Below are 25,719 nucleotides of genomic sequence, written 5' to 3' on the forward strand. Positions count from 1 at the left end.
CATCCACCCACCTATCCACCCCTCCACTTACCTATCTATTCATCCATCCACCTACCTACCTATCCACCTACCTACCTATCCATCCACCCACCTATCCATCTATCCACCTACCTATCTATCCACCTACCTATACCTACCTATCCATCCACCCACCTATCCATCCCTCCACTTACCTATCTATCCATCCATCCACCTACCTATCTATCCACTTCCCTACCTATGCCCACCTATCCACCCAGCCATCCACCTCACACACCCACACACCCACCCATCTTCTATCCCAAATCACCTCCAGACCCAGAAGCTCCTGCCTTTGGAGATGGGGAAAAGGGTCGGAGACGGGCGGGGAGAGTGTTTTTTTTGGGGGGGGCACTAAGGGGGTGCGGGGCAGCTCCTTTGAGGGACGGGGGACGACGACGAGGGGGGGGGAAGGCACCCGCGACGGGACAGGCGAGAATCCCCCTTCCCGGGGCCTCCAACCGCCCTCCCGTCGGGAACTCCCGAAGGCTGGACTCGGGCGCGGACGTGAGGCCCCGCAGTCTTCCCTCCGGTCCGCTCCAGCCCGCCTTCCTCGCGCTGCTGCCGGACAGGTGAGCGCCGGGCAGGTTGGCCTGGCCCGAAGGAGGAGGAGGAGGAGGAGCAGCCATGGGGAGCCCGGCCGAGGGAGGCGGGCGGTGGACGGGAGTTGGGCCGGCGGGTCTGGGAGTCGGTGTTGGGGTCCTGGAACGCGAGTGTAAAAGTAAGTGTGTGTGCGTGTGGTGTCCCTTGTGTACAGGCGGGTTGACCCGCGTGAGGATATGCGTGGGCGTGTGGCAGGCTTAGTGTATGGTGCCACGAATGTAGTGGAGGGACTTTTTCACGGGGTGGTGGGTCTTTGTGTGTGAAGATGTGGGTTCACACTGAGTATTTGTGTGTGTGTGTGTGTGTGTGTGTGTGTGTATCAGTGACTAGGTAGCATGTAAGTAATGTAGATTTCCTGAGAATTGGTCTCTCCTTGTGTAGACGTGGGTTCCGTGTATGTGAATTTGAGTGTGTATCAATGTGTATCATGCAACAAATGTAGGGATTTATTATGTGTAGAGATGGGTTCACGTGTCTGGATGTATGTTTGCGTGTCTGGATGTGTGTTTTGTGCGTTTGGACATGTGTTTTGTGTGTCTGGATGTGTGTTTTGTGTGTCTGGATGTGTGTTTTGTGTGTCTGGGTGTGTGTTTGGGTGTATTCCTGTCCATTATACAGTGAATTTCCTCTTTTTATCCCTTGAACTTTTTACTCTCTTTTCTTTCAGTGTGTTTTGTGTTGAGTTACTATTATAACCAATCCTAAATTTAAAAAAATCTATATATTTTGAAAACAACAATCCGGATAACGAAGTATTTCTGCTTTGCACCAGTGCCACATCTGAAATGAAGTTGGCTTGTTTGATCCAGTTTTGATCTCAGAAACCTGATGAATTCTTCACTGGGTATTTCCAGTCCCTTCCAGGTAGGAAAATGTGAAATATTAAAATGACACTGAAGTTACAGGTTACCTTTCATGATGCAAGGATTAACCTAGAGCAGGGCTCTCCAACTTTGGCAACTTTAAGATTAGTGGACTTCGATTCCCAGAATTCCCCAGCCGGCTGGGGAATTCTGGGAATTGAAGTCCACTAATCTTAAAGTTGCCAAGGTTGGAGACCCACGACCTAGAGAATTGGAATGGGGGGTTGCTAGATCATAATTGTGTATTACTCCTTTTCCAAAGTTTCTTTTTCTCCCTTTGTTAGAACCTGGCCTCCAGATCAGAGAGCGACATTGTTCAGAAACTGAAGAAAGAACTCCAGCTGGTACTTGCGGAGCTTAAAGATCGCGATAAGGAACTGAACAACATGGTGGCTGTGCACCAGAGGCAGTTTTTGGCTTGGGAGGATGATCGTCAGAGGATACTCACACTGGAAGAACGAAGCAGCAGGCTGGAAAGTGAGTTTCACCAAAACCTAGGCCTTTAAAAGGAGCTCAGCCTGTCTGGCCTTGGCAGTCCCCTTTTACAGATCGTAAGACTGAGGCTGATGGTTCCGCTGGCATAGTCCTGGGTACACCAGGGGGGTTCGAGGAAAGGTGAGTTTGGAGTTAGCGCCTTTGTGGCTGGCAAGTGGATATAATCCCAGCGTTGGCTAACAAGTTTGTGAAAAGTTTCTCTCTGAAAAACACTAACACGTTAGGCTAATAGTCCGTCACAGCATCAGGTACATGATGGTTATTTTAGCCACAATACTGGGTTTATGCTCTACCCCAGCCTTCTAGGGGGAAACAAGCCACTTTCAAGCCATTGTTTCTGACCCGTGTGGTTGTTGACTTCACATACCTAGAAGGTCAGATGGAGGAAAAATGTTCTACAATATTTGATTCACTAAGGAAGACATTAAAGACAAGTGCAGTTTTGGGGGTTGCGGGGAACAGGTTATACCCCACACATATATACTAAGCTGCTTGTTGTCGTTTTAAACAGCCAGCAAGGAGGAATTTCAACAGTTGGCTTGTCTGGTCCTAGAAATGTTGGCTTGTCACTCTGTTGAGATTCCTTCTGCACCATGGAAATCCTGGAATGTTGCCTTAGGCATAGAATCCTTTCAAGAGATTCTCTAACAATAGTAATCACCAGTACTGTGTTAAATCAGTGACTGGATGCTCTTCCAACATGGGGGCTGTATGTATGTAGTAGAGCAGTTGTATTTTCTCAATCTTCTGTATGTGAAAACCTGGAATGAAACTAGCAAAGGTGCACTGAGATTCCCTTAACAAACCCTCCTCTCGAATTGTGTGGTTTAAAGACAAAGAAATATGGCAGGTACAACAGCCTGAAAGTGGGCAGCGAAACCAGGATGTGGGTGTTCTTTTGAGGAATTACTGTATGTTTTCTCTCTCTGTCTGTCTGTCTTTTCTTTTTCCGATGTTTAAATATTTATTTCCAATATTTATTCTAAATTGAATAGGAGGCTCCGGAATGGCTTAATGTAAAGCCTCTCTGTCTTGCCAGAACCACAGCCCAGGGAGCATATGAATTTGATAAATAAATAATAATTTATGTACAGCAGAGTTTCAAATCGTGATTTTTAAAACAGAGTGTCAACTAAAAAGATACTTCATTGGTCTTTTTAGCTGCCAGAAAAAGGGAGTGGTGGAAAACAGTGCATTCCTTAAGTGCCTAGATAATCATCCTAGCAGCCCAAAGCTGTCGGCGCACAAGATTATTACTGGAGAGCCTGATTGATGACTCTGGGCTATGGATGTGTCCCATTGGAGAATATACATCCAGGGGGTGAGGGAAGACCAGGGTCAAAGGGGAGATGAATGATGTGTCTTAGAACTGGCTGCACCCAGGTAGCACCGGCATGGCCGCTTCTAATAAATCAATGTTATTTTCTTTGAGAGAAGCGGCTAGAGATTTACGATTTGAATTGGGGGTGGATTTGTTGGAGTCCTGACACAGAGAGGCGGGGGAAATGAATTATATTGTCGGTTTACCATTGTTAACAAGGTTTTAATCCCACACCCTCATCCCCCCCAGATGAGCTACATAAGAGAAATGAAATGGTATCCACCCTGACCCAGAGATTGAAGCTCCTGGGGTCCCTGCAGAACGACTGCAGTTCGACGCTGGAAAACACTCAGCAAAAGCTGCAGGAGTTGTCTCGCAAAGCCTCCGACACGTCTCTGCAATGCCAGAGCCTCGAGGTAAAGCCACTGTCCTCCTTCTGGATTTTTTTGTTTTTAATCCTTTCCACCGATATGCTGCCAACTCTTCAGGGCTGCTGGGCGGCTTGCAAACGGGTTCAAAACTCTCAAACCCGGAATACAAGGTGAATAATCAAGTGGCAGAGGAAAGAACAAACCCGGATGTAAATAAAGAAGGGGGGGAAAAAAGAGAGAAGGGAGGTATCGTCCCGCTCGCCAAACACAAAAAGTCACATTTTTGAATCCTTTTTGAAGCACCGGAAAAGTTGGGGGGCTGTTTAAATCTTTTTTTTGGGGTGGGATCTGCTTTTCTCTTGCAGGGCCTTAACGGGATGCTTGCTGCTGTATTTGCAGTGTTGCAAATTTGTAATGCGAGTTCCTCTGAAAATAAAATTGTTCTTTGGGATTGAGTGGGCTGTCCGGTTTTTTTGGAGAGTCCCGTAAACCAGAGAGAAAGACATCTGCAAAGCTCAGAGTGCCTTTATTGTATTCATGTGATGGGACAGGTCAGTTGGGAAGAAAACCCTGCTAGAATCTGTCCTCCTTGTCTCTTTTCTCTTAGGAGAAAAATCAAACTTTGGTTGGCTCCGTGATGGACCTCTCAAACCAAGTGGGTCAGCTTCAAGCCAGGGAACAAGAGCTTCTGACGCTTTTAAGACTCAAGGTATTTCATTTGGGTCCTGCCAATGTTTGCCTGTCATTGGGAAGGGCCTCCAAAGTAGATCCATGTGATCCTGAGCAACTTGCAGATGGGTGGGCTTCAACTCCCAGAATTCCCCAGGCCACCACGGGGAGTGAAGCTCCTTTGAGCTCTTCACGAATGGACCCCTTTTTCAAAGAAGTTTCTTGCTTTTCAGCGGTCAGGCGATAACTTATCTTCATTTTTAAGTGCTTTGGTTTTATTCTATTGCGAATAGTTGCTGGGGTGCATCCACAGTTTCGTTGTACTTGTACAACGGCAGTAAAGTTCTTCTAATTCTAATTCTCCTAATTCCAAACCTCCATTTATTTCTTGGTTTCGGTAGGATGACGATATCCTTGAAGCAACCAATCAGATCACTGAGTTTACCAGCAAATTTAAAAAGTTAGAAAGTGCTTTGTGTGCATGCAAGATGCAGGAATGGAGTTTCAATGAGGAGAAGCGGAATTTTAAACTCAGGCTGAAGGAAATGATGTCAGAAGCAAACCGACTAAAAGGTAAATTATGTTTAGAGCAGGGATGTCCAGTCTTGGCAACTTGTTTAAGACTTGTGGACTTCAACTCCCAGAACCAGTCCTGCTGGCTGGGGAATTCTGGGAGATAAAGTAAATCCACAAGTCCTAAAGCTGCCAAGGTGATTGAACGGCAAGCGATTGTATAAGAAAATGCGAAGAGAGAAATTGGTTTGCTCTTTCTTTTTTCTTTTTTAAGAGGATCTCAGTGAAAAAATCAAAGAAAACAGTGCCCAGAGGGAAGAAATTATACAGCTCAAGCAAGAAAATGTTTATTTAAGTAATGAATTAATGCTTACCGGTGAGTAAGTCTGAAGGGTTAACTGAGTCTTGAGTTCTAAATGGCCCCCTTGCATCCCTTAAACCGCGTTGAAGATGTTATATAGTCTGCTAACAAAATTGCCCCTGTTGGGATCTGATTCGGAGGGGGAGGCTGAGCAGCTGACAGGGAGTGGGAGTGTGGCTCCATTGGCTATGGAGGAGGCTTTGAGGGAAGCTGGGGAAGGGCAGGGGAGAGGTAGAGCAAGTTTAGAGCAAGACCCAAGCCCACCCCTTCTTCATCCTAGGGCACGCAGGGAGGAACGGAGAAGGGAGCAATGTGAGTTGCATGGCCTACGGGGGAGGAAAGGGCCCTGATTCCCTTCATTAGCTGCAGCTGGGAACACAGTATTTTAAAAGGGAAGGGAACTGTTGAGAGCAAATCGTGAACTATCTGGTATTGTCGAGGCTTACCTGGGTTCCTGGCGTCTTCCCAACTGGGTGTGTTTTGCTGGCCTTTCAAGTCTGCAATTCCTTCTCCTACCCTGTCCAGATAATTACCGCGGCTTGGTTTGTTAGGGATTTTTACTTACAGTTTGTATGTACTTTGTTTTCGGACTGAATTTCCTCCACTTAAAGGCTGTTCCTGGGAGAGTTTTTGTCTCCAGCCGAAGGTCACTGGACATTGGGGGCAAAGTTGGAGATAATAAAGGGACTCTTCTTGATTATTTGACTGTGTTGCCTTTGGGCCACATCCCAGCTCATCACAGAAATGTTCGGAAATCAATCCACAAGAACCTTCCCCCTCATTTTATATCCCAGCTACGGATATTTGCCGCTCTTGCAGTGAGGCGTTTTGCGGTTTCTCTTTGGGGCTTCCGGAAAACTAACCGATTGTTCCACCCCTTTCTTTTCCCGCAGCCGAGAGGGAAAATCGAAAGGTTCAGCTTCTTCACTCCGCCAAGTCGAAACAGCTTCGGACAGACACAGAGCTGAACAATTTGAGACAGGTGGGACCTCCGGTTTCTGGCTGCGAGCGCCTCCTTCTTTTGCAGGGTGGGAGCAAAAAGGGGATTTGAAAGTGCAAAGAATTCCGCCGTCGTTTCGTTTTGAGGCCGCTTCATTGGGGAAACGGAGGAAGTCCTTAAGTAAAAGAAGCTTTTTGCAAGGGAAGTAATCAAATAAAAATGAGCTATGGCACGATCCTTGAGTTATGACCCCAACTGAGCGCAAAATACCTGTTATTCACTAAGACATTTGTTAAGTGAGTTCTGCCTCATTTAACGACTTTTCTTGCCACATTTGTTAAGTGGATCACCGCAGTTGTTAAATTAGGAACAAGGTTGTTGAGTGCGGCTCTGGTGGCCTAGAGTTGGAGCCCTCACCTCACAATCAGGAGGCTGTGAATTCAATCCTAGGTAGAGGCTAATATTTGGAATAGACTCTTCCTACCCGAGCAGGGGGGGTTGGACTAGATGACCTCCAAGTGCCCTTCCAACTCTGTTATTCTATGAATCCCGCTTCCCCGTTGACTTTGCTCGTCAGAAGGTCCCAAAACTGGATCATGTGACACCAGGACACTGCAAAACTTGTCATAAATACGAGTCTGTGGCCAAGTGCCTGAATTTTGGGCGTCGTGGGACCACGGGGGATACAACACCATAAGTGTCAAAAACATTCACTTTTTTTCAGTTGTAACTTGGAACAGTCAGTAAACAAACTGCTGTAAGTCAAGTAAAAGCAGCCTCTTCGGGTAAAGTAAGAGTAATAAAATAAAAAGCTGCTACATTTTTTTCCAGAAACATTTTCTGGAGGTTGTAAATAGAATTCTTTGCAGATTCGATTCCTTTTTAAGAGAGAACAGATAATCAGAGTTGGAAGGGACCTTGTTGGTCATCTAGTCCAACCCCCCACCCAAGCGGGAGGAGGCCCTACACCATTTCTGACAGATGGCAGTCCAGACTCTTCTTGAAAGCTTCCAGGGATGAAGCTCCCACAACTTCCGAGGGCAACTTCTGTTCCACGGGTTGATTGTTCTCCCTGTCAGAAAGTTTCTCCTTATTTCCAGATTGAATCTCTCCTTGATCAGTTCCCATCCATTGTCCGGCCTTTGGGTGCTTTAGAAAATAGCTTGACCCCCTTCCTCCTCTCTGTGGCAGCCCTTCCAGCCCTTGGAAGGCTGCTCTCCTGTCTCCCCTGGTCCTTCTCTTCATGGAACCAGGCATACCCAATTCCAGCAACCAGTTCTTCATATGTTTTAGCCTCCAGTCCCCTCATCCTCCTGGTTGCTCTTCTCGGCCCTCTTTCTAGAGCCTCAACATCTTTTTTTAATAGTGTGGTGACCAAAACTGGATGCAGGACTCTAGGTGTGGCCTTACTCAGGCTTTACAGAGTGGGATTTCTTCCTTGGAAGTCTCTAGGCTGAATGTCCCCGAAATTAAAAAAATTTCCACCTTCCCAGGGCTGATGGCTTCTTTTCGTCCTCCGTTGGCAGATCTACCTGAAACAGCAACAGGATCTACAGTTCCTACATTTCCACCTGGAGATTTCCCAAGAGAAGCGCAGGACAGAATCTCAGGAGGGAAGGTAAAACGGCTCTGCTGCACTTCAGAGAATCGGTTGTTAGAAGAAATTTACTGGGCTAATCCTGTAAGGAAGGCAGGAAGGAAACATTCTGGTGTTGCTTACAGAAGCTGCCTCTCCGTTAACCCTTATTACATTCTTGGGCAGGACTAGATTTCCTGTCTCTTGAACTTCTCTGGAGTTTTTTTCCCTCCTTTGCTGGTACTTTGCTTGTGTGGAGTGACCATTCAAAGTTACTGGCACTGAAAAAAGTGACTTATGACCATTTTTCACACTTACGACTGTTGCAGCATCCCCACAGTCATGAGAGGCCAGGCAAGGAGATGTGTCCCTCGATGTGAGTGACATGGAGTTGGCCACGCCCAGCCAGTAATATGACCACCAAGCCACGCCCACCCAGTCACATGAACACAAAGCCACACCCACCACCTAAGCCACACCCACAGAACCAGTTGTTTAAAAAAATTGAATCCCATCCCGGCCATCATGGTTATAGGATGTTTTTATATTCTTGTAAGCTGCCTTGAGTCGCCCTGAGCGAACAGGCGGCCATGTAAATCTCCTAAATAAGGAAATAAATAATAAATAAATACATCGGTGGTATTTCTTCTGTATTGCATAAAGTTAAAGATCGATGAAGTTCTTCCTTGTTCCCGTTTTCAGCCCAGCGATGGTTTTGTCGGATCTCGAGAACAGCGGCAACCAAGATTCCCTCCCTGGCGAAGCTGGCCGGCAAATCCCCACGCATTTCGTCCACCTTCCCGGCTGCCCTTTGAAAAAGGCCGGCCACTCTTGCTGGGTCCAAAACGGGCCGCGAGAGAAGCAGACGGAGCACGTCCACGAAGGGCCGTTCCACCATCCCAGACGCCTCCATCGGGAAGAGGGGGCGCTGAGTAGCCCCAGGAGCACCGGGGAGATGGGAGATTGCTTGGCCGCACGTCCGGACAATCCCCGGATGTCCAGATCCAGGGAAACGGTTCGGATGTCGGAGCTGACCTCTTTACCGAGACACAAACACTGGTTTGAAGCCAACTTCTGCGCAACAACCTCAGGCTGCCTGGCAGCCAGATCTTTCGACAAAGCCAGCGGGGATTGCAACGATGCCCCCGCAGACCCGGGCAGAATCCCCCCGCGGCAAAGGCCCTGCGTGCCTCCCCATCTGGGGGACAACCCCTGCGAATTGAGCTGCTCGGCCTGCAGTGCCTTCCGTAAACTCAGCCTCTTCCATTCCAAGCAGGAGTGGACTGAGAGGCTCAAGCCGGTGGAGAACGACGGCAGTGGCTTATGGGCCGGGGAGTCGTCCCCGAGGCCCCCAGAGGCTCCCGAGTTGCAAAGGTTCAGTATTTCGGCTAAGCATTTGACGTTCACCTGTATTTGGTGTGTTTAATACCTGGATCTGTGTATACAGGTAGTCCTTGATTTACGACAATGGCTGGGGCCTGAACTTCCTTTGCTAAGCAAGGCAACTGTTAAGTGAGCCATGCTAAATATTACAACTTGCTGTCATGCCCCTGTTGGAATCTGATTCGGAGGGGGAGGCCAAACAGCTGGCAGGGAGTGGGAATTGGCTGTGGAAGAAACTGGGGAAGGGCATAGTCCGGCTGGCCAGAGCAGGGGAGAGGTAGAACAAGGGAGAGGGAATTCAAAAAAAGAACCAGGCCCACCCCCTCTTCATCCTAAGGCATGCAGGGAGGAACGGAGAAGGGAGCAATGTGAGTTGCATGGCTTACGGGGGAGGAAAGGGCCCTGATTCCCTGCATTAGCTGCAGCTGGGAACACAGTATTTAAAAAGGGAAGCTGCACGCAGCAATCTGTTGGGAGCAAATCGTGAACTTATCTGGTATCGTTGAGGCTTATCTGTGTTCCTGGCATCTTCTCAACTGTGTGAGTTTTGCTGTGCTTTCAAGTCAAAATTCCTTCTCCTGCCCTGTCAAGTTAATTACTGCCGCGTGGTTTGTGTGGATTTTTAGTTACATTTTGTGTGTACCTTGTTTTGGACTGAATTTCCTCCAGTTAAAGGCTGTTCCTGGGAGAGTTTTTTTCTCCAGCTGAAGGAAACCTGGACATTGGGGGCAAAGTTGGAGATAATAAAGGGACTCTTCTTGCTTACCTGACTATGTTGCCTTTGTGCCACGCCCCTTTGGTTCATCACACTGGCGTTGCTGTCGGTTAAGCCAAATCACTGCAGGGTTGAGTGACTTACGTTGATCGTTAAGCGAAACTGCCTCCACTCCTCCATTATGTGTGGCGAGCCAGCTGGGAAGGTTGCGAGTAGGGAATCACATGACCCTGGCAAGCTGCAACCGTCCTAAGTACACGCCAGTTGCCAAGCCTTTGAAGATTTTAAAGACAATGGTGCGTTGGCTGTAAACACGGGGACCAATGTAAACACGGGGACCAAAAAAGCACTGCTTTTTCCCCACATCGTTGTAACTTTGAATGGACGTTAAATAGTCCTGAGTTGGGGTGTTGTTTGTTAGGTTGTGAATACCTGGAGGGGATTTAATGGTCCTCTTTTGGGAGGAAAAACACACCGATCACAGTTAAAACTAGTCCGACCAGCATCGATCGGCACTCAGCCACTTTCAAGGCCACGTGCCGTCATACGGAATGCGGTTCTGGCTTGTCGGTCTTGTTGGGGAATTTGTAAACAGTGTCTTGAGTTTTGCTCTTTTTGAAATCTGTAAAATTAAGATGCCTTTAAGATCTGAGGGAGAAAGGGAGAAAAAGGTGAAGAATCTGGTCTCCCATCGCCGCCGTAAGCCGAGGACCACCCATAATGACACATATCATCCCGACTAAGCTCCAAAATTTCTGTGGTTAAGGGAGACCTAGAGCTTTGCTCCATTTTACAAGATATTTTTTGACACAGTTATTTAGGGAATCCATGCAGTTGTTAAGTGAGTAACAATTGAACCGTTGTAAGTCAAGGACTACCCATATTAATTTGAGCAAATCCAGGTTACTTTTCAAAATAACCTTAGGGGTATTACACCTAGCCATTACCTTAAACCAGGGGTGTCCAACCTTAGCAACTTGGACCATTTGTGGACTTCAACTCCCAGAATTCTATTCTGTGCTGGCTGGGGAATTCTGGGAGTTGAAGTCCAACAGGCCTTCAAGTTGCCAAGGTTGAACATGCCTTGCCTTAAACAGGTTCTGGTCATCTGCACTTTGTATGGTCCAGGTGCCATTCGGATGACCATCAATGCAGCCTAGCATATGCCTCATTTTCTTTGGGAAACAAATTTGCCCAACTGTTAATAATCATAAATTGCTCTTGATGATGATGATATAACAGTGACCTGGATGGGAGCCGCAACAATTTTGATTGGGACGGGCCGTGTTTCACATCAACTCAAAGGTCAAAGGAGACGAAGCCTCCTGAGATGCCCGCAGCCTCAGACCACCCTTCCGACCTGCGGGCACCCACTGAGTGTAACCAGCTTCCCACCCGTCAAGTAAGTATCTCCAAGCGAAACACAGAACAGGCCCGAAATATTCCGGCTGTTGATCCCACCCAACCTGCCCCGATATTATTGGTGATGATTTCCCCAATTTTTGTTTTGTTTTGCAGCCACACAGATATAAAACTCGGCTCTCTGAACTTGGTAATTTTTATGCAGACATTTCATGACCCAAATTGGTAACTTCATTGGTGCTAGAAGGGGATGGGGTTTGTGGAGTGGAGGAAGGAGATGAGGAAGAGGGGGGAGAAAGAGGGGGAGAAGAGGAGGAGGAAGAGGAAAAGGACTATGGGGTCCTTGGTGCTCCCTGACCTTAGTTGTTTTCTTATAGACGTTTCATGACCCAACTACGTAATATCATCAGTGCTAGAAGGGAATGGGGTTTGCAGAGGGGAGGAAGGAGAAGGGGAGGAGGAGAAAGGGGCGGGTAGTAGGAGGAGGAAGAAGAGGAAGAAGGAGGAGGAGAAGAAGGAGAAGGAGAAGGAGGAGGAGGAGAGGAAGAAGAGGAAGAAGAAGAAGAAGAAGAAGAAGAAGAAGAAGAAGAAGAAGAAGAAGAAGAAGAAGAAGAAGAAGAAGAAGACAACTATAGCATCCTTAGTGCTCCCTGAGCTTCGTTGTTTTCTTACAGACGTTTCATGACCCAACTAGGGAACATCATCAGTGCTAGAAGGGAGTGTGGTTTGTCCTCAGTTTATATCCTAGTGGCTTGTCTTGTCGCTGGCTGGTTGTAGAGGCAGCCACTGGCCGCCCTACCTTCGCTTAACCTTGTCGCTTGGGCTGAATTTTTCCCGGATGGCCCCTGACCCATTTTGTCCGGCTTCTCCCAGGATTCCTGCTCGCCCGACGAGAAGCTGCAGCAGATGTTGGCCGAAACCAGGCAGATGGTGAGCCACCTGGAGCACAGCCACCTCCTCAGCGCCAGCCTGACCGGCAGCCTCCACACAGTACGGTTCGCCTTTCCAATGGGGGTGTGTGTAGGGTGAAGTCAAAAACAGCAAGATGGTGCCCGTCACAGACCGATTGACGCCTTGCCTGACTTTGATTTTGTTTTATGGTTGTTCTCGGCAGACAGGGGAGGATCCCAATTCCATTTGTGAACGGAAGGAGCCCATTGAGGAAGAATCCAGAATGAAAAGTTCTCCTTTAGCTTCTCAAGTAAGTTCTTTTCTTCCTTTTTCGGCTCCTGTTTTTATGCATCGCACAAACTGAGATCTTGGGAAAAACGGTAGAAATTCGGCTACCAAAATTCTGGAAGTTTAGTGTCAAGGCTCTGACAAATCCACCCCTATTCAAATCGTAAGTCTCTAGCTGTATCTCTCAGAGTAAAAAATAAATAAAATTTATTAGGAATGAACATGTCGGCGTAAGCTGGGTACAGCCGATTCTGAGACACACCGTTCATTTCCCCCTTGACCCTGGTCTTCCCCCCCACCATCTCCTGGATATATATTCTCCAATGGGACACCTCCGTAGCCCAGAGTCATCAATCAGGCTCTCCAATAATAATCTTGCGTGCCAGAAGCTTCGGCTGCCTAAGAATTATCTGAAGCATTTAAGGAATGCACTGCTTTCCCCCACTCTCTTTTTGCTGGCAACTAAGCAGACCAAAGGAGTATTTTTTTAGTTGACATTTAGTTTATTTTATTGTCATTGTCCCTCGTGCAATGAAATTAAATGCCATCTTCAGTGTACATAATAACTATAAAAATAAAACACAAACACCCATCCTTCACATTCTATACCATTGAATGGAAAACACCTGATATTGCATTAATATGGCACTACATAGTAGAATTCAGTATAGTTCCTGGGATAGAAACTGTTTTTCAGCCTATTTGTCCTTGTTTTTATTATTATTCTGTACCATCTGCCAGATGGTAATAGTTCAAAAAAAGGGTGCCCAGGATCAGATGGATCTTTGAGAATGTTTTGAACTCTTGCAAAGAGGGGAGAGGGCAACCAAAGATCCTCTGAACCTCCAAACCTTCAGGTTTATGGCCCCCCACAATTTGCAAATTTTGGTGGAACAACGTACAAAGACTCCTCAACTTACAACAATTTGTTTAGTGACTGTCTCAAGGCCCAGGGAGCTGCTCCGGAAGTAAATCTCACAGCTTGCAAATCTTGCCAGTCCTGATTTTTTTTTGTTTCAGGTAGGAGAAAATATACCGTAATTGGAAATGGCAGGAATGTCAGCTGTTTACACAGCAGTGGAAAACTAAAAAAAAAGGAAAGTTTCCAGCCTTGATACAAAGTCACTTTTCAGCTCGGTCCATGAAGTAAATATTATTTTTAAAAATATATATATATCCCCAAGGTTATGACGGGCAGTGTTTTTCCAAAGGCATTAATCAAAACAGAAAAAAAACCAAAACCCAACCTGAAAGTAATTGGGAATGTGGTGCCTCAGTTTGTTTTGCTTTACCCAAAGTTGTTTTATTTTTATTTTCTTGTAAGACCAGCTGTCTTGTGTTTTTGTCTACAACAGGATAGAAAATCCCCTTCCTGAAGGCGAATATCATCCTCGGATTTGTTCACCCACCACTCAATCTGGCGAAAAAAATCCCTTGACTCAATGCTGATGGTCATTCCCACAAATATATATACATATATATATATATTAAAAAATTAGAATTATGCCTAAACGAATAAAAGTTATTTCTAGAAATGTTCTGTGCAGATTAATTGCTAGCCTGCTTGGAGGAAGTCACCGTTGGGTATAATTTTATACAGTTGGAAATGTATTTTTGGAGGGCTGGCTGTGTTTGTGTAGCCCAGCTATTTATGGTGTGAAGTGGAAGTGTTTTGTTTTTATTCGGGTGTTTTTTTAACTGGGGGAGCAGTGAGGTTTCCCTTCGGAAAAGTCCAATTTATTTAAGCTGGAGTCTAAGAATGGCATTTGCAGCCGCTATTCTTCAGTCAAAAAAATCAAAATGGTGGCCAGCTCCCTGGGGAATTCTGGGAGTTGAAGTCCGCCCCTCTTAAAGGGCCCACGTTTGAGAAACACGCTCCAAAAGGAAGCCCGCCCACCCACAGCCACCCACACCTACAACCGGGGCTCAGCCTGATGGGACAGGTTCCTCCAGGACCATTAAATTCCGGTTTCAGGCTTTCAATCCGTGCGACGACCCAGTGCAGCGAAGCACTTAACATACGTGGCAAAAGCCACGGAACCGCTCGTCTCACTAAGCCACAGAACACCCTTCCCCCCGCCCCAGGCTCAGCTAGGTGGCCTGGGCCTAGAGGTAGAGCTCTCGCCTCACAATCAGGGAGGCTGTGAGTTCGATCCTAGGTAGAGGCTGATATTTGGAATTAAGACACTTATCTGCTGAAGCAGGGGATTGGGCTAGATGACCTCCAAGGTCCCATCCAAGTCATTATTCTGAGCAGAGGGGTTGGAGTCGACCTCCAAAGCCCCTTCCAACTCTTGTTATTCTGAGGGGGGTTGGGCTAGATGACCTCCGAGGTCCCTTCCAAGTCTTGTTATTCTGTTATTCTGAGGGGTGTGTGGAAAGGTTGGGCTAGATGACCTCCAAGGCCCCTTCCAACTCTTGTTATTCTGTTGGGGGCAGGGGGGTTGGGTTAGATGACCTCCAAGGTCCCTTCCAACTCTTGTTATTCTGTTATTCTGAGGGGTGGGTGGGCTAGATGACCTCCAAGGTCCCTTCCAAGTCTTGTTATTCTGAGGGGGGGCGGAAAGGTTGGGCTAGGTGACCTCCAAGGCCCCTTCCAACTCTTAGTTATTCTCTGTTCTGAGTTTGTGGCCGTAACTCGAGGACCGCCTGTACTTGGCATGGCCGAGGGTCGCCGGCCCAAAAGGCCGCCCGCCTGCCCGCCCGCCTCCTCCGCGGGGTCCTAGCGGCCTCCACTTCCTCTCCTCCCGGCTGCAGGTCTGGGGCGGGGCGGGGCGGGGGTGGGCGTGGCCCGGACGGGAGGAAGGGGAGCGGCTGCGGATTGGCCGTCCCCCGCGGGGTGGGGGGGGGGGGAGGAGGAGGAGAGGGCGCGGCTCCCGGGGCGGCCGGCGAGTGGGTGCCGTCGGGCGGTGGGCGTGGCCGGGCCTGAGGAGGCCACGCCCACCGCGGGGCAGAGGTGGGGGGGAGCTGCGGCCGGAGAGGAGAAGCCGGCGGAGCGAGCGAGCGAGGCGGCCGGGCGGGCTGGAGCTGGCGGGCGTCGCGCGCGGGGAGCCATGAACACCATCAAGAACGTCCCGGCCCGCGTGCTCAGCCGCCGCGTCGGGCACAGCCTGGAGGCGGGCGGGAGCAGTTCGACAAGAACCAGGCAAGGATATTTGGGGGGTGTCCCCGTCTTCCGGGCGGGGGGCTATCAGCTTGCCAAAGGGATCAGCGCCCCCTCCCCATAAAAGGAGGGGGTCTTCTAGGAGCATCTGCGCCCCGTCTTCCCTCATGGGGGGCAGGCAGAGTGGGGGGTCTCCCCGTCTTCCTGGGGGGGCTGTCAGGTTGCCAATGGGGAGGGGGACCCCCTCAGAGGGATCAGCGCCCCCTCCCCATAAAAGGGGATGGGGTCTGGCAAGAGTATCTGCGCCCCTCTTCCCTCATTGGGGGGCAGGCAGAGTGGGGGGTCTCCCCGTCTTCCTGCAGGGGCTATCAGCTTGCCAAAGGGATCAGCGCCCCCTCCCCATAAAAGGGAGGGTCTTCTCGAAGTATCTGTGCCCCTCTTTCCCTCATGGGGAGGGGACGGAGTTGGGGGGGGTTCTCCCCCGTCTTCCCGGAGGAGGGACTGTAAGGTTGCAAAGGGGGGGGTCTCACATTGTGGGGACCCCTCAGACAGATTATCTCCCCCCCCATAATGAGGGGGGGTTTACCAGATGCATCTGCGACCCCCCCCCACGAGTGGGTGGGGGAGAGCAGGCAGGGTGAGAAGGGTCCGGGTTTCCTAGGGAGGGGGCTATCAGGTTGCACACTCACAGAGAAAAGCCCCCCCCCCCAAAAAAATAAATAAAAGGGGGGGGTCTACCAAATGCACCTGCCCCCCTCCCGTCACCATGCTTGCTTGGGCATCCAATTTCTTTCCCTGCCACTCCTCCCCCCACTTAATCTCATGCATTTAATGGGGGGGGGCTTCAAAAAGGAGCCCCCACACCCTCTTTTCTCCACAGTCACCCGGAAGGAAGGCAATTCACAGTTTGGGGACGGAGGAAGGAAATTGGAATAAATAAATGCTATAAAGGGGGCTTTCTCCCCTTCCCCAAACGAGATGCAGCATTGTTGGAGGAGGGGTGTGAGAAAGGGTTTTTTTTTTTGAGGGGGGGCCAAGTCAAACCCCGAAAAAAACCGTAGAGGAAGCGAGAAAGAATCTCCAACCTGCCCAGGCTCTCAACAAATCCCATAAATTATAAGTTAATTATTATTATTATGAATGGATGCAAGGAGGCCGTGGTTTATGTCGGATTCATTGTGCCGCCTTTTAATTTTTTGCACGGCTGTAAAACTTCTTGGCATTCATCTGGGGGGGCGCGGCGGACAGTTTTGGGGTCCCTGGGGAGGGGGGCTGTTTTGCAAGGAGAGCCCTCCCCCTGAAATCTAGGAGGGTGAAAGTGGTCGCTCAGCTACCCCCCCCCCCTTTGGAAAAAAAGATATCAGCACCACTGACTGGCCAGTTGCAACTTCACAACTGGGTGTGAACAACTGTCAGGAAGGAACTGTTTAAGGTGCTAATTCCTTATTTCTGAATATTTTGCTTTTTAAAGCGTCTCTGCCAACTGCTGAAAGTGCCGCTGACTGGCGATGAATTAAAAAATAAATAAATCCACAAATCATTTGATATTTCGGGAAGGGGAGGGGGGGATCTTGATCGGGGAGTTGGATTGTGCCAAAAAACCAAAAAAAAGTCCTTTTAAATGTTGGTTATCCATATATGTGCATGTTGCTCCAATGAACGCAAAATATGTGCCGCTCTAGCTGACCGGTGGGAGTGGAAGAATAAATTTCATCGCTTGCACACAATGCCTTTGTTTTTGGGTGAGCCTGGTCATTCAACCCTTTTCTTCCTGGATATTTTATTTTATTGTTGGGGGAAGACTTCGCTCTTTGCCCGAGATATCGCAGGGTCCCGTTGATCTTTGCAAGTTTGTTTACATATTTTGGGGTGCTGCCCCAAAGTGCTTGTATGCATGAATAGCTTCAGGATAGCTTGAAAAGGATACGCATAAGAATGTTCTTTTCTGAGATTTCCTGCGGATGTGTTGAAATTCGGGCTGTAATTCAGGGATGAAAAGGGGAATGCACTCTGCACATGCTTAAGAGCAGATGCCGTGGCTGTTGCCAAGTTCTGGCCACAACAGGATTTGTTGTTTTTTTCGCTATTTGGTTTATTCTCTCCAGTTTCTCAATGTTGGCCGCTCGAAGAAGGGTAGACTTCAACTCCCATAATTCCTCAGGCTGGGGAATTCTGGGAGTTGAAGTCCACCCGTCTTCGAGCGGCCAAGGTTGAGAAAACCACAGCTCTATAACACAACCGTCTCCTCTGTAGGTATTTGGGGAAGCAAAAATTTAGCGTATTCCTAAGTGATGCAATCACTTATGATGTCATTTTTTTTCTTGTTTTTATGGACTTTTGCTTTTTTTAATCATCTTCTTCATAGGAACTTGTTGCTCTTCAGATTATCACGAATCCAATTTTCATAGCTTGCTGTCCGTAGAGTCGTCAAAGTGAGCAGAGACTGCAAAACATTTCTGCCACTATAAAATATTTTCCTTTTTATTTTAGGGTTGGTTTAATGGAAATCTCGGGTTTATTTATTTAGTTATTTTCCTGTTCAACGTTGAGACCAGATTATTTCTCTGGAGCTTTATAACTAGATTTTTTTCAATGAAGGAGTTAGGAAATCATGTTGAATCAAGTAAAATAATTCTTTACCATGTGCAGAATTCTCTCCATTACTCAAAATGTCCCAAATGCACACTAGGACTGTTTAAACTGTGAGAGTTTTTAAAACCGAACTGTTCCCTTGATTTAAAATATAACATTTAGTGTCTAAGATGGCCCTTTGAAAGAACCAGGAAGTCAGCCTACCTTCTTTCATGGCCACACACCTTTGTGCTACTTACAGTTGACACGGCCTTTACTTTTTATGCAGGTAAACACAAACACAACATGCCCATTTTTAAAAAAATCATTCTTCAAGTGAATTAGGAAACTTTCTAAGTTTCCTTCTCACATTCTTTCGCAAAAGCCTCACATTCCTTCCGACGAACTTACACACAGACCATAACTTTAGTTTTTTCCCAGTTATTCTAGCAAATCCGGTTTGCCAAGGCTTGGAATTTGGGAAAAACAAAACAAAATCCATTACAGATTTGATCAGACCGCCTGTTTGTTAAACTATATGGCCTTGTTTGGAATAACACAGAGAGAGAGGGAGACCGAAAAGAAAAGAGAGAGACAGAGAGAGAGAATTTTAATTTTAATTCTTTGAAGCTGATAAATTGATTTTTTTCCTTCATTTTCTCCCTTTTTGACAAGTAAGAAAAACCCATGTTTCATGTGTAGGTTGTTGTCCTTGAGTAAAACATCCCTTAAAAAGTTTCGTTTACATTACTCCGAAGTTGGCAGTTGCTTCTCATGTTTGTTTTCCGGCATGAATGCATGATTATTATTATTATTATTATAATGTTGGCCTCATAATACCCAGGCTGAAACTTATGGCTGTAAAATGCAGATTGCTCCTGTTAATAGGTTTGCCTTGCAGCACAATCCTAAAACGCATTTATTTAGCTAAAAGGGTTCCCTCAATCTCTCTAGGGTACCTTTGCAAAGTGTAAGTAGGATGTCAGTCTTAAACAAAATATTCCCATGATAGCCTAAGTAGCTCAAACTTACTTGTTGGTCTCTCTATCAAGTTACTGGGTTAGGTAGGACTTAGGTGAGACTTTATTGGACTCTTTAACCGATGTGTGAATTATTGGGGTGATCACTGTCTGGCTTAGCCACAGAAATCTTGGGCTCCATTGTGTTTGTACGTCAAGGACTACTGTAAATCGGTTCAGTCCTAAGATTATCTCATGTATAAACATCTCTTCAGTACAAAAGGCAGGAAAGTTTTATAACCCCTGGTTAAAGAGAAAGCTGTGAAGCCTCAGGAAGACACCGAGAATGCTGATCTTCGGTCAGTTTGGTGCCTTTCCAAAGACCAGACCTTGGTGCGCTTAGTCCTCAATCAGAACAGAGCTGGAAGGGAACTTGGAGGTCTTCTAGTCCATCCCCCTGCTCCAACAGGAGACCCGATGCCATTTTAGACAAATGGTTGACCAGTCTCTTCTTAACAACCTCCAGCGGTGGATGGAGCACCCACAATTTCTGATGGCAAGAGGTTTCACTGGTTGATTGTCCTCCCTGTTAGGAAGTGTCTCCTGAATTCCCTAATTCTCTCCTTGATGAGTTTCCATCCTGGCTTCCGGGGCTTTGGGAAATAAGTTGACTTCTAGACTAGAAATCTGGAAAATAAGAGACTCTAGGAAAAAAGTCCAGAGAAGAGCAACCAGGATGATGAGGGGACTGGAGACTAAAACATGCGATGAACGGTTGCAGGAACTGGGCCGGGCTAGTCCAGGGAAGAGAAGGACCAGGGGAGAGCAGCCTTCCAATATTTGAGGGGCTGCCCCAGAGAGGAGGAGGGGGTCAAGCTATTTTCCAAGGCACCTGAAGGCCAGACAAGGAACAATGGATGGAAGCTGACCAAGGAGAGATTCCACCTGGGAATAAGGAGAAATTTTTTCTGACAATGAGAACAATCAACCCCTGGAACAGAAGTTGCCTTTGGAAGTTGTGGGAGCTTCATCCCTGCAGGCTTTCAAGAAGAGACTGGACTGCCACCTGTCAGAAATGGTGTAGGGTCTCCAGCTTGGGCAGGGGGTTGGACTAGATGACCTACAAGGTCCCTTTCCAGATCCCCAGTGAGGCCAATCCTGGCTGGGCTCCCTGCAGGTACATTACAAAGGTGGCTCTGGGGTTAATGATTAACTTTACATATTGCCTGCCTGATGCGAGATAGCTGATCTTATCTCTAGCTAGGAAAGGTTTCAGAGTCCTTCTGAACCCCGCCTGGGATATTTTCCTTCCTGGATAAGGTGTGATGCAACTTTTCCCCGCTTCCGCCATACCCAACTTCACAGACTTCGGAGCCAGCTAGCCAGCCAGCCAGGGACTCAAAGCCCACCTTCAGCCCGTGAAATGGCCTAGAAGTTCTTAGGACCAGGTAGGGTTCCTTCTCCAGAGGCAGAAAAAAGATCAAAGAGAAGCGGAAAAAACAAAATATAAGATGGATTAGGAAGAAGTTGGAAGCTTGGCATGAAGGATGTTGAAACGGTGGCCGGGGTCTGGCCCTGACTAGATGTCCTTCAGGGTTGGAGAAGGTCCATGGATGAAGAGAAGTTCCATCATCGTTTTTCCTGGCTAACCATCGCAAAGGAAGCCCGTGCCGATACGTCTCCACTTCCATTCTGTGTGGGTTGACGTAATTTGGGCTCTTATGCTCTGACATAACGGGGCTCTCTACGTGGACAGCCCACCTCCTCTCTATACATCTCTCCGGTGTCTGCCAAACATGCTGGCTTGTTCCCTTCCCATCTGGGCATCTTTTGAAATGGAAACTGCGATAAGCTTTGTTCACCGGACATCGTTGTCTGTAATTGTAGGTTGACTCATCTTTTAATTGCTGAACTGTGAAACAAAACAAGCAGAGAGGATGTGAAATGCTCCTGGGTTGCTCCCAGATGGCTCTGTGTGGGACAAGACTTCACAGCACACCCAGGAATGGCATCCGTACATTTCATCTCGCTGCCCAGAGAGGGCTGCCAGCTGTCGGCGGAGGCTTCTTAAATTGCCTCGCGACCCCTCCTGGGATGATGTTTCAAGGGGGATTTTGCTCACCCCGAGGTCACATTGCGATACATAGCAAGCTGACACCAACCTCTTGGGTTCATCTTCCTTCTTTTCGCTCTTCTGCGGCAAGAGAACCGGGAGTCAAAGAGGAAGTGAGATCACCGTGACGGAAACTGGGTTTACACAACTAGGAAACCTCCGATGCAGAAACTAGAAATACACGCTCGGCTTCTTAAGAACAATGCTGAAGGTTTCTCCAGCTATGGTGACTTATTCTCAGCAGTTCCAAACGAAGTCTTGAGTCACTTCCTATTTTTTTCTCTTTCCAGGGGTTTGGACCCTGGGAAAAAGGTGGGAGAGACGGTCAGTTGGCGTTTGGGAAGCTGTCATGAAAAGCCCGTTCGGTAGAAGGGGCTCGGATTTGGAAACGGGATGCCACAAGTGTGATACTAGTGGGGTCTTCCAACTGGACGGCTTTAAGACTTGTGGGCTTCAACTCCCAGAATTCCTGAGCTTCAACTCCCAGAATTCAACTCCCAGAATTCCTGAGTTAACATGACTGGAGGAGGAATTCTGGGAGTTGAAGTCCTCAAGTCTTAAAGCCGTCAAGTTGGAAGACTCCAATCAAGGAGAAGGAGAAGGAGAAGGAGAAGGAGAAGGAGAAGGAGAAGGAGAAGGAGAAGGAGAAGGAGAAGGAGAAGAAGAAGAAGAAGAAGAAGAAGAAGAAGAAGAAGAAGAAGAAGAAGAAGAAGAAGAAGAAGAAGAAGAAGAAGAAGAAGAAGAAGAAGAAGAAGAAGAAGAAGAAGAAGAAGAAGAAGAAGAAGAAGAAGAAGAAGAAGAAGAAGAAGAAGAAGAAGAAGAAGAAGAAGAACTTCTTCCATGCTTTGCACAATTATCGGCTTCCATGTGCAAACAGTGGAATGCCAAGCATGTGGATGGTTGCTTACCAGGGTGTGTCACCCACCCACTTGCTAACCTCACACTTGCGGGTTGGCCCAGTTGTGTGTTTCTTTCACCTGACCTGCCTTACGTCATCCCAGGACAGCTGCCTTCACACAAAAAATGACACAACTGGCTGGAACAACTGGCTTGCATCGCTTCCCACATGAGAATGATGTTTCTTTTTTTTTTCCTGGATTCGCCCACTTGGTTGGCATTCCTAGAAACTCCAGAAGGAGGGAAAAAAAACCAAAAACTACAATTTCCAAAGAGCAGACAAACCCACAAAGCGCATGGCGTGAAATACGACCTCGGTCTTGAGAACGAGGGACAAATGTCTCCTGTTTTCTCCTTCAAGCATCCGATGAGCTGGCACCTTTCCTAGGAAAACCTTTTCTCCTCTGACCTCAGCAAAAAAAAAAAAATCTAATTAAGAATTTAGCATCCCAGGCCAAGGGGAGAGTGCAAGCAGCCGTAAGGTGCTAAATTTATCTTGGTGAGCAGGAAGTAGCGATGCTCAGTCAAGAGTTCTCCTTCCTCCTCCTCTCCAAAGTCCTTTTTTTCCCCTTGAAATATTTGTTTGTTGTTTTATATCATACATTTCCTTTCTATGTTGAGCAGTGTGCTCTCTAGGCGTCCAAGGGGTTAACATACATACAAACCATCATCATTGTGATCACACATATGTATATCTGCCTCTGCTGACATCGTCTGAGTATTAAACTACCATTACAAAGATCCATGCCTTTATATATCATTAATAGGCCCTTCCACCCGCCTCCCACCTGTAATTAACTTTGTTGTTTTTGCTTCCGTCATGTTGGTCGATGGAGATTTAATCCCTGTTGCTTCCTCCCTTGCCAGACCCAGCTTGGTTTGCTTATCTCTAAGGAGTGATGTTAACCTGACAGCGATTGCAATTTGTTGTTTTGCCTGTGACCTTGGGGTCAGCGAACCTATGGCACACATGCCACAGGTCACATGCAGAGCCATTTGTGCCGGCGCACGAGCTGCAGGGAAACTGACCTCACTGCACATGCGCGTGCCTCCCAGCTGCTTTTCGGCCTCCCAGAGGTTTAAGGAAGGCTTCTGCAGGCTTTGCAGACTGAAAACTAGGCCCGTTTCGTCACTCCCTGTTTTTCTGGAAATACCGGGAGTGGCGAAACGGGCCTAGTTTTCGGCCTGCAGAAACTTTCCTCAAGCCTCTGGGAGTCCAAACAAGGCCTCAAACTGGTGGAAAATCAGCTGTGAGGCACACTGTAGGTAAGGGGGTGTGGGGATTGTGCACACATGCTTAGGGGGTATGGGGCGCGCATTGCCTTCTGGGTGCTGGCACACATGCACAATTTTCGGCACAGGAGTCCAAAAGGATTAGCCACCACTGTTATAACATATATTATCTTCCACGATAGTATCGATTATATAACCATCAGAAATATATACTCATCTGTTTCTCTTCCTCCTATAAACCACATTTCAGTCCTTTAACCTTCCTGAGATGCTACCAGCAGGCCCAAGGCTTTCTCCTTAATGGGAGAATCGGATCTCTTCCGGCAAATATCTTTGCTGGTTGTTTTTTTTTTTTTTTCAAGGTCTGGGCCATGAGATCTATGATTTCTCTTGAGTGCAAGTCATGAATGCAAGGAAATTGATTTTTTCCCACTGTCCTTGTAAGTTCAAACAATTGCTCCAATTAACTCAAGGATCGCCTGTAGATAGATTTTTCTCCCTGAACCTGGTTATTTTGGGGAATTGGGGTTTGGGGTCCTGGTAGCAATTGGTCCCCAATCCCCCCCCAGAGCCTTGCAGAGAGAAAGCTGTCCGTCCATGCCGTTGAGACTTTCAAGAAGAGATTGGGCTGCCATTGGTCAGAAATGGTGCTTGGGCAGGTGGGGTTGGACTAGATGAGCTACAAGGTCCCTTCCAACTCCTGTTAATCGGTTAAATCTGTTAAGCCAACATTTCCCAGGTTTTTGTGAGCCTGCAAAGAAAGCAGTTTGGGAGTTTTTCTCCGGAGTGAAACTGGAGGAGTGACTTCCCTTCCTTTCCCCGACTCCTGTGCGCGCCAATGTTTGTTTATTGCTTTTTTGTGTTTTCCTTTCGCAAGAGGTACAATGGTCTCCCCCATTTGGGCATACAAAAAGGCAGGAAGGGAGGGGACAGGAAAAATCTGGGGAATGGAGGAGCGGCCGGTCCATTCTTGGTGCACCAAAACCAAGCAAGGCATTCCAAGAAACCTGCTTCCTGCAAATTCCAGGGTGGCCTGTTTGAGCCACGATTCCTCGTAGCGGGGAAATTGCGGGAGCTGCAACCTTAGGAAATAAAGAGAATTTTCCGGAGAATAATTAATCCGTGGAACGACATCCCTCGACTAAAAGGACCTCCAGAGCTCCCTTCCTGTTTATTCTGTGGCTCTGTTCCTCTGCTGGCTGAGCCAAACAGGTATCCCACACCTGTGGGTCTCCTCTTCCCCTTGCCAAGTGGGACTTTCCCTCCCTTTTCAGACTCAGCTGTCTTGCTTAAATTCAGAAGACATCAACCTACAACGCAGGTTCCTTTTTTTCTCTCGAGTCTTTAACTCTCCCAGGGAATTGCAACTTGGAAAAACTAAAACAAAAAATCCCCAAACACCGGAGGGGGATTTGGGGAAAATCATCACTCGAGAAGCCACCCCGTAAGCTGCAAGATGTTCTAGCAAAGGTGTGCTGGAAGCAAATCCTGGGATTTGCAAGTTAGGGAATTTTTATTTTGTTTTAGTTTATTTTGCTCTTGGTCTTGAAAAGCTTCCCAGGTTCCAGGAGATGTTTAAAAGCGGTTTTTTCTCTTTCTCTCTCTCCCTCCTTTAAATTCCTCGATTCAACTGGAAGCCGGGCGCTTGTGGAATCTCAATGAAACGGCCCCACAATGGCGCTCTGTGAGAAAGGAGGTCAGGGCTCCCCTTCGACGAAGTACGACGAAGTACGGCCTTCCCCGGTCTGTAGAAGCAGCTAACCGGATTTAAAACCTGCAAGTTGCATTGACTGAACGTGGGAATGCATGCAGGACTCTGCGGGAATCCAACCCCGTCCTTTTGGAAATTATAGTATGGGTTAGGGGTCCCCAAACTTGGCAACTTTAAGACTTAGGGACTTTGTAAATGTTTTGACAGCAGCTGGAATTGTATTTGCCAAAAATTGGAAAAGTGAAAAAATTTCGACAGAAGAGGTAATTAAGAAAATCATGGAATGTGCAGAAATGAGTAAATTGACATTAGCAATTAGAGAGCAAGAAGACAAAGGGTATTATAAAATTTGGGATTTATTTTATCAATGGCTAGATAAGAAAATAGGGAAATAAAATATAATACAATATAAATATAATAATATAGTAAAGATAAAACAATGTAATACGTTATAACTGATTACAATGAAATGAGTGGTATCAATTGGGATATGTAAAAATTGAGATTTGCTCAAAAAGGATGATGTAATTTACAATTAAAGTCTAATAAGGAGTTAATAATATAATATGCATATTTATATAATATGAATTTTAACAATGCATCTAGAAGATATGTACCAACCAACATGCTGTATAATGGAAAGATGTTTTTTTGTTCTGTGTTTGTGTTTGTTTATGTTTGTTAAAAAAAGAAAAAGAAAAAAAAAAGACTGGTAGACTTCAACTCCCAGAATTCCTCAGCCAGCCATGTCTGCTTTTTTCCT

General features: G+C 47.1%; 2 protein-coding genes across 4 annotated transcripts in view; both read left to right on the plus strand.

Annotated features, from left to right (window-relative positions):
- The first annotated feature begins 618 nt into the window (after positions 1 to 618).
- On the plus strand, positions 619 to 13,879 carry CCDC62 (coiled-coil domain containing 62). Of its 3 annotated transcripts, none has more exons than XM_087913007.1 (14): positions 619 to 739; positions 1,394 to 1,485; positions 1,769 to 1,961; positions 3,550 to 3,716; positions 4,279 to 4,380; positions 4,742 to 4,913; positions 5,128 to 5,229; positions 6,108 to 6,196; positions 7,681 to 7,772; positions 8,433 to 9,104; positions 11,071 to 11,230; positions 12,064 to 12,180; positions 12,305 to 12,391; positions 13,725 to 13,879. In XM_087913007.1, exons 2-14 carry the CDS (start codon positions 1,450 to 1,452, stop codon positions 13,743 to 13,745), a joined length of 2,010 nt encoding a protein of 669 aa, XP_087769133.1. In that variant the 5' UTR covers positions 619 to 739; positions 1,394 to 1,449; the 3' UTR covers positions 13,746 to 13,879. The 3 variants fall into 3 exon arrangements, with proteins under 3 accessions (XP_087769133.1, XP_087769135.1, XP_087769134.1); XM_087913009.1 differs by lacking the exon at positions 13,725 to 13,879 and adding an exon at positions 13,390 to 13,504; XM_087913008.1 differs by lacking the exon at positions 619 to 739 and having other exon boundaries at positions 1,289 to 1,485.
- Positions 13,880 to 15,338: 1,459 nt separating this feature from the next.
- Positions 15,339 to 25,719, plus strand: part of HIP1R (huntingtin interacting protein 1 related) — a 33,089-nt gene continuing 22,708 nt past the window's right edge. Inside the window, 2 exon segments of the mRNA XM_087913021.1 lie at positions 15,339 to 15,486; positions 15,489 to 15,514. Coding sequence (XP_087769147.1) covers positions 15,423 to 15,486; positions 15,489 to 15,514 — 90 coding nt within the window. The 5' untranslated portion in view covers positions 15,339 to 15,422.

This window comes from Pseudonaja textilis, chromosome 15 (assembly GCF_049901715.1).
Source record: "Pseudonaja textilis isolate UNSWEBS1 chromosome 15, rPseTex1.2, whole genome shotgun sequence".
NCBI lineage: Eukaryota > Metazoa > Chordata > Lepidosauria > Squamata > Elapidae > Pseudonaja > Pseudonaja textilis.

Excerpts from the sequence above, each read along its gene's own strand:
- CCDC62 (XM_087913007.1), top strand. The coding sequence starts at position 1,450 with ATGAATTCTTCACTGGGTATTTCCAGTCCCTTCCAG. Across the intron at positions 1,962-3,549 it reads ACGAAGCAGCAGGCTGGAAA|ATGAGCTACATAAGAGAAAT; the intron begins GTGAGTTTCACC and ends CATCCCCCCCAG. Across the intron at positions 12,181-12,304 it reads TGACCGGCAGCCTCCACACA|ACAGGGGAGGATCCCAATTC; the intron begins GTACGGTTCGCC and ends TGTTCTCGGCAG.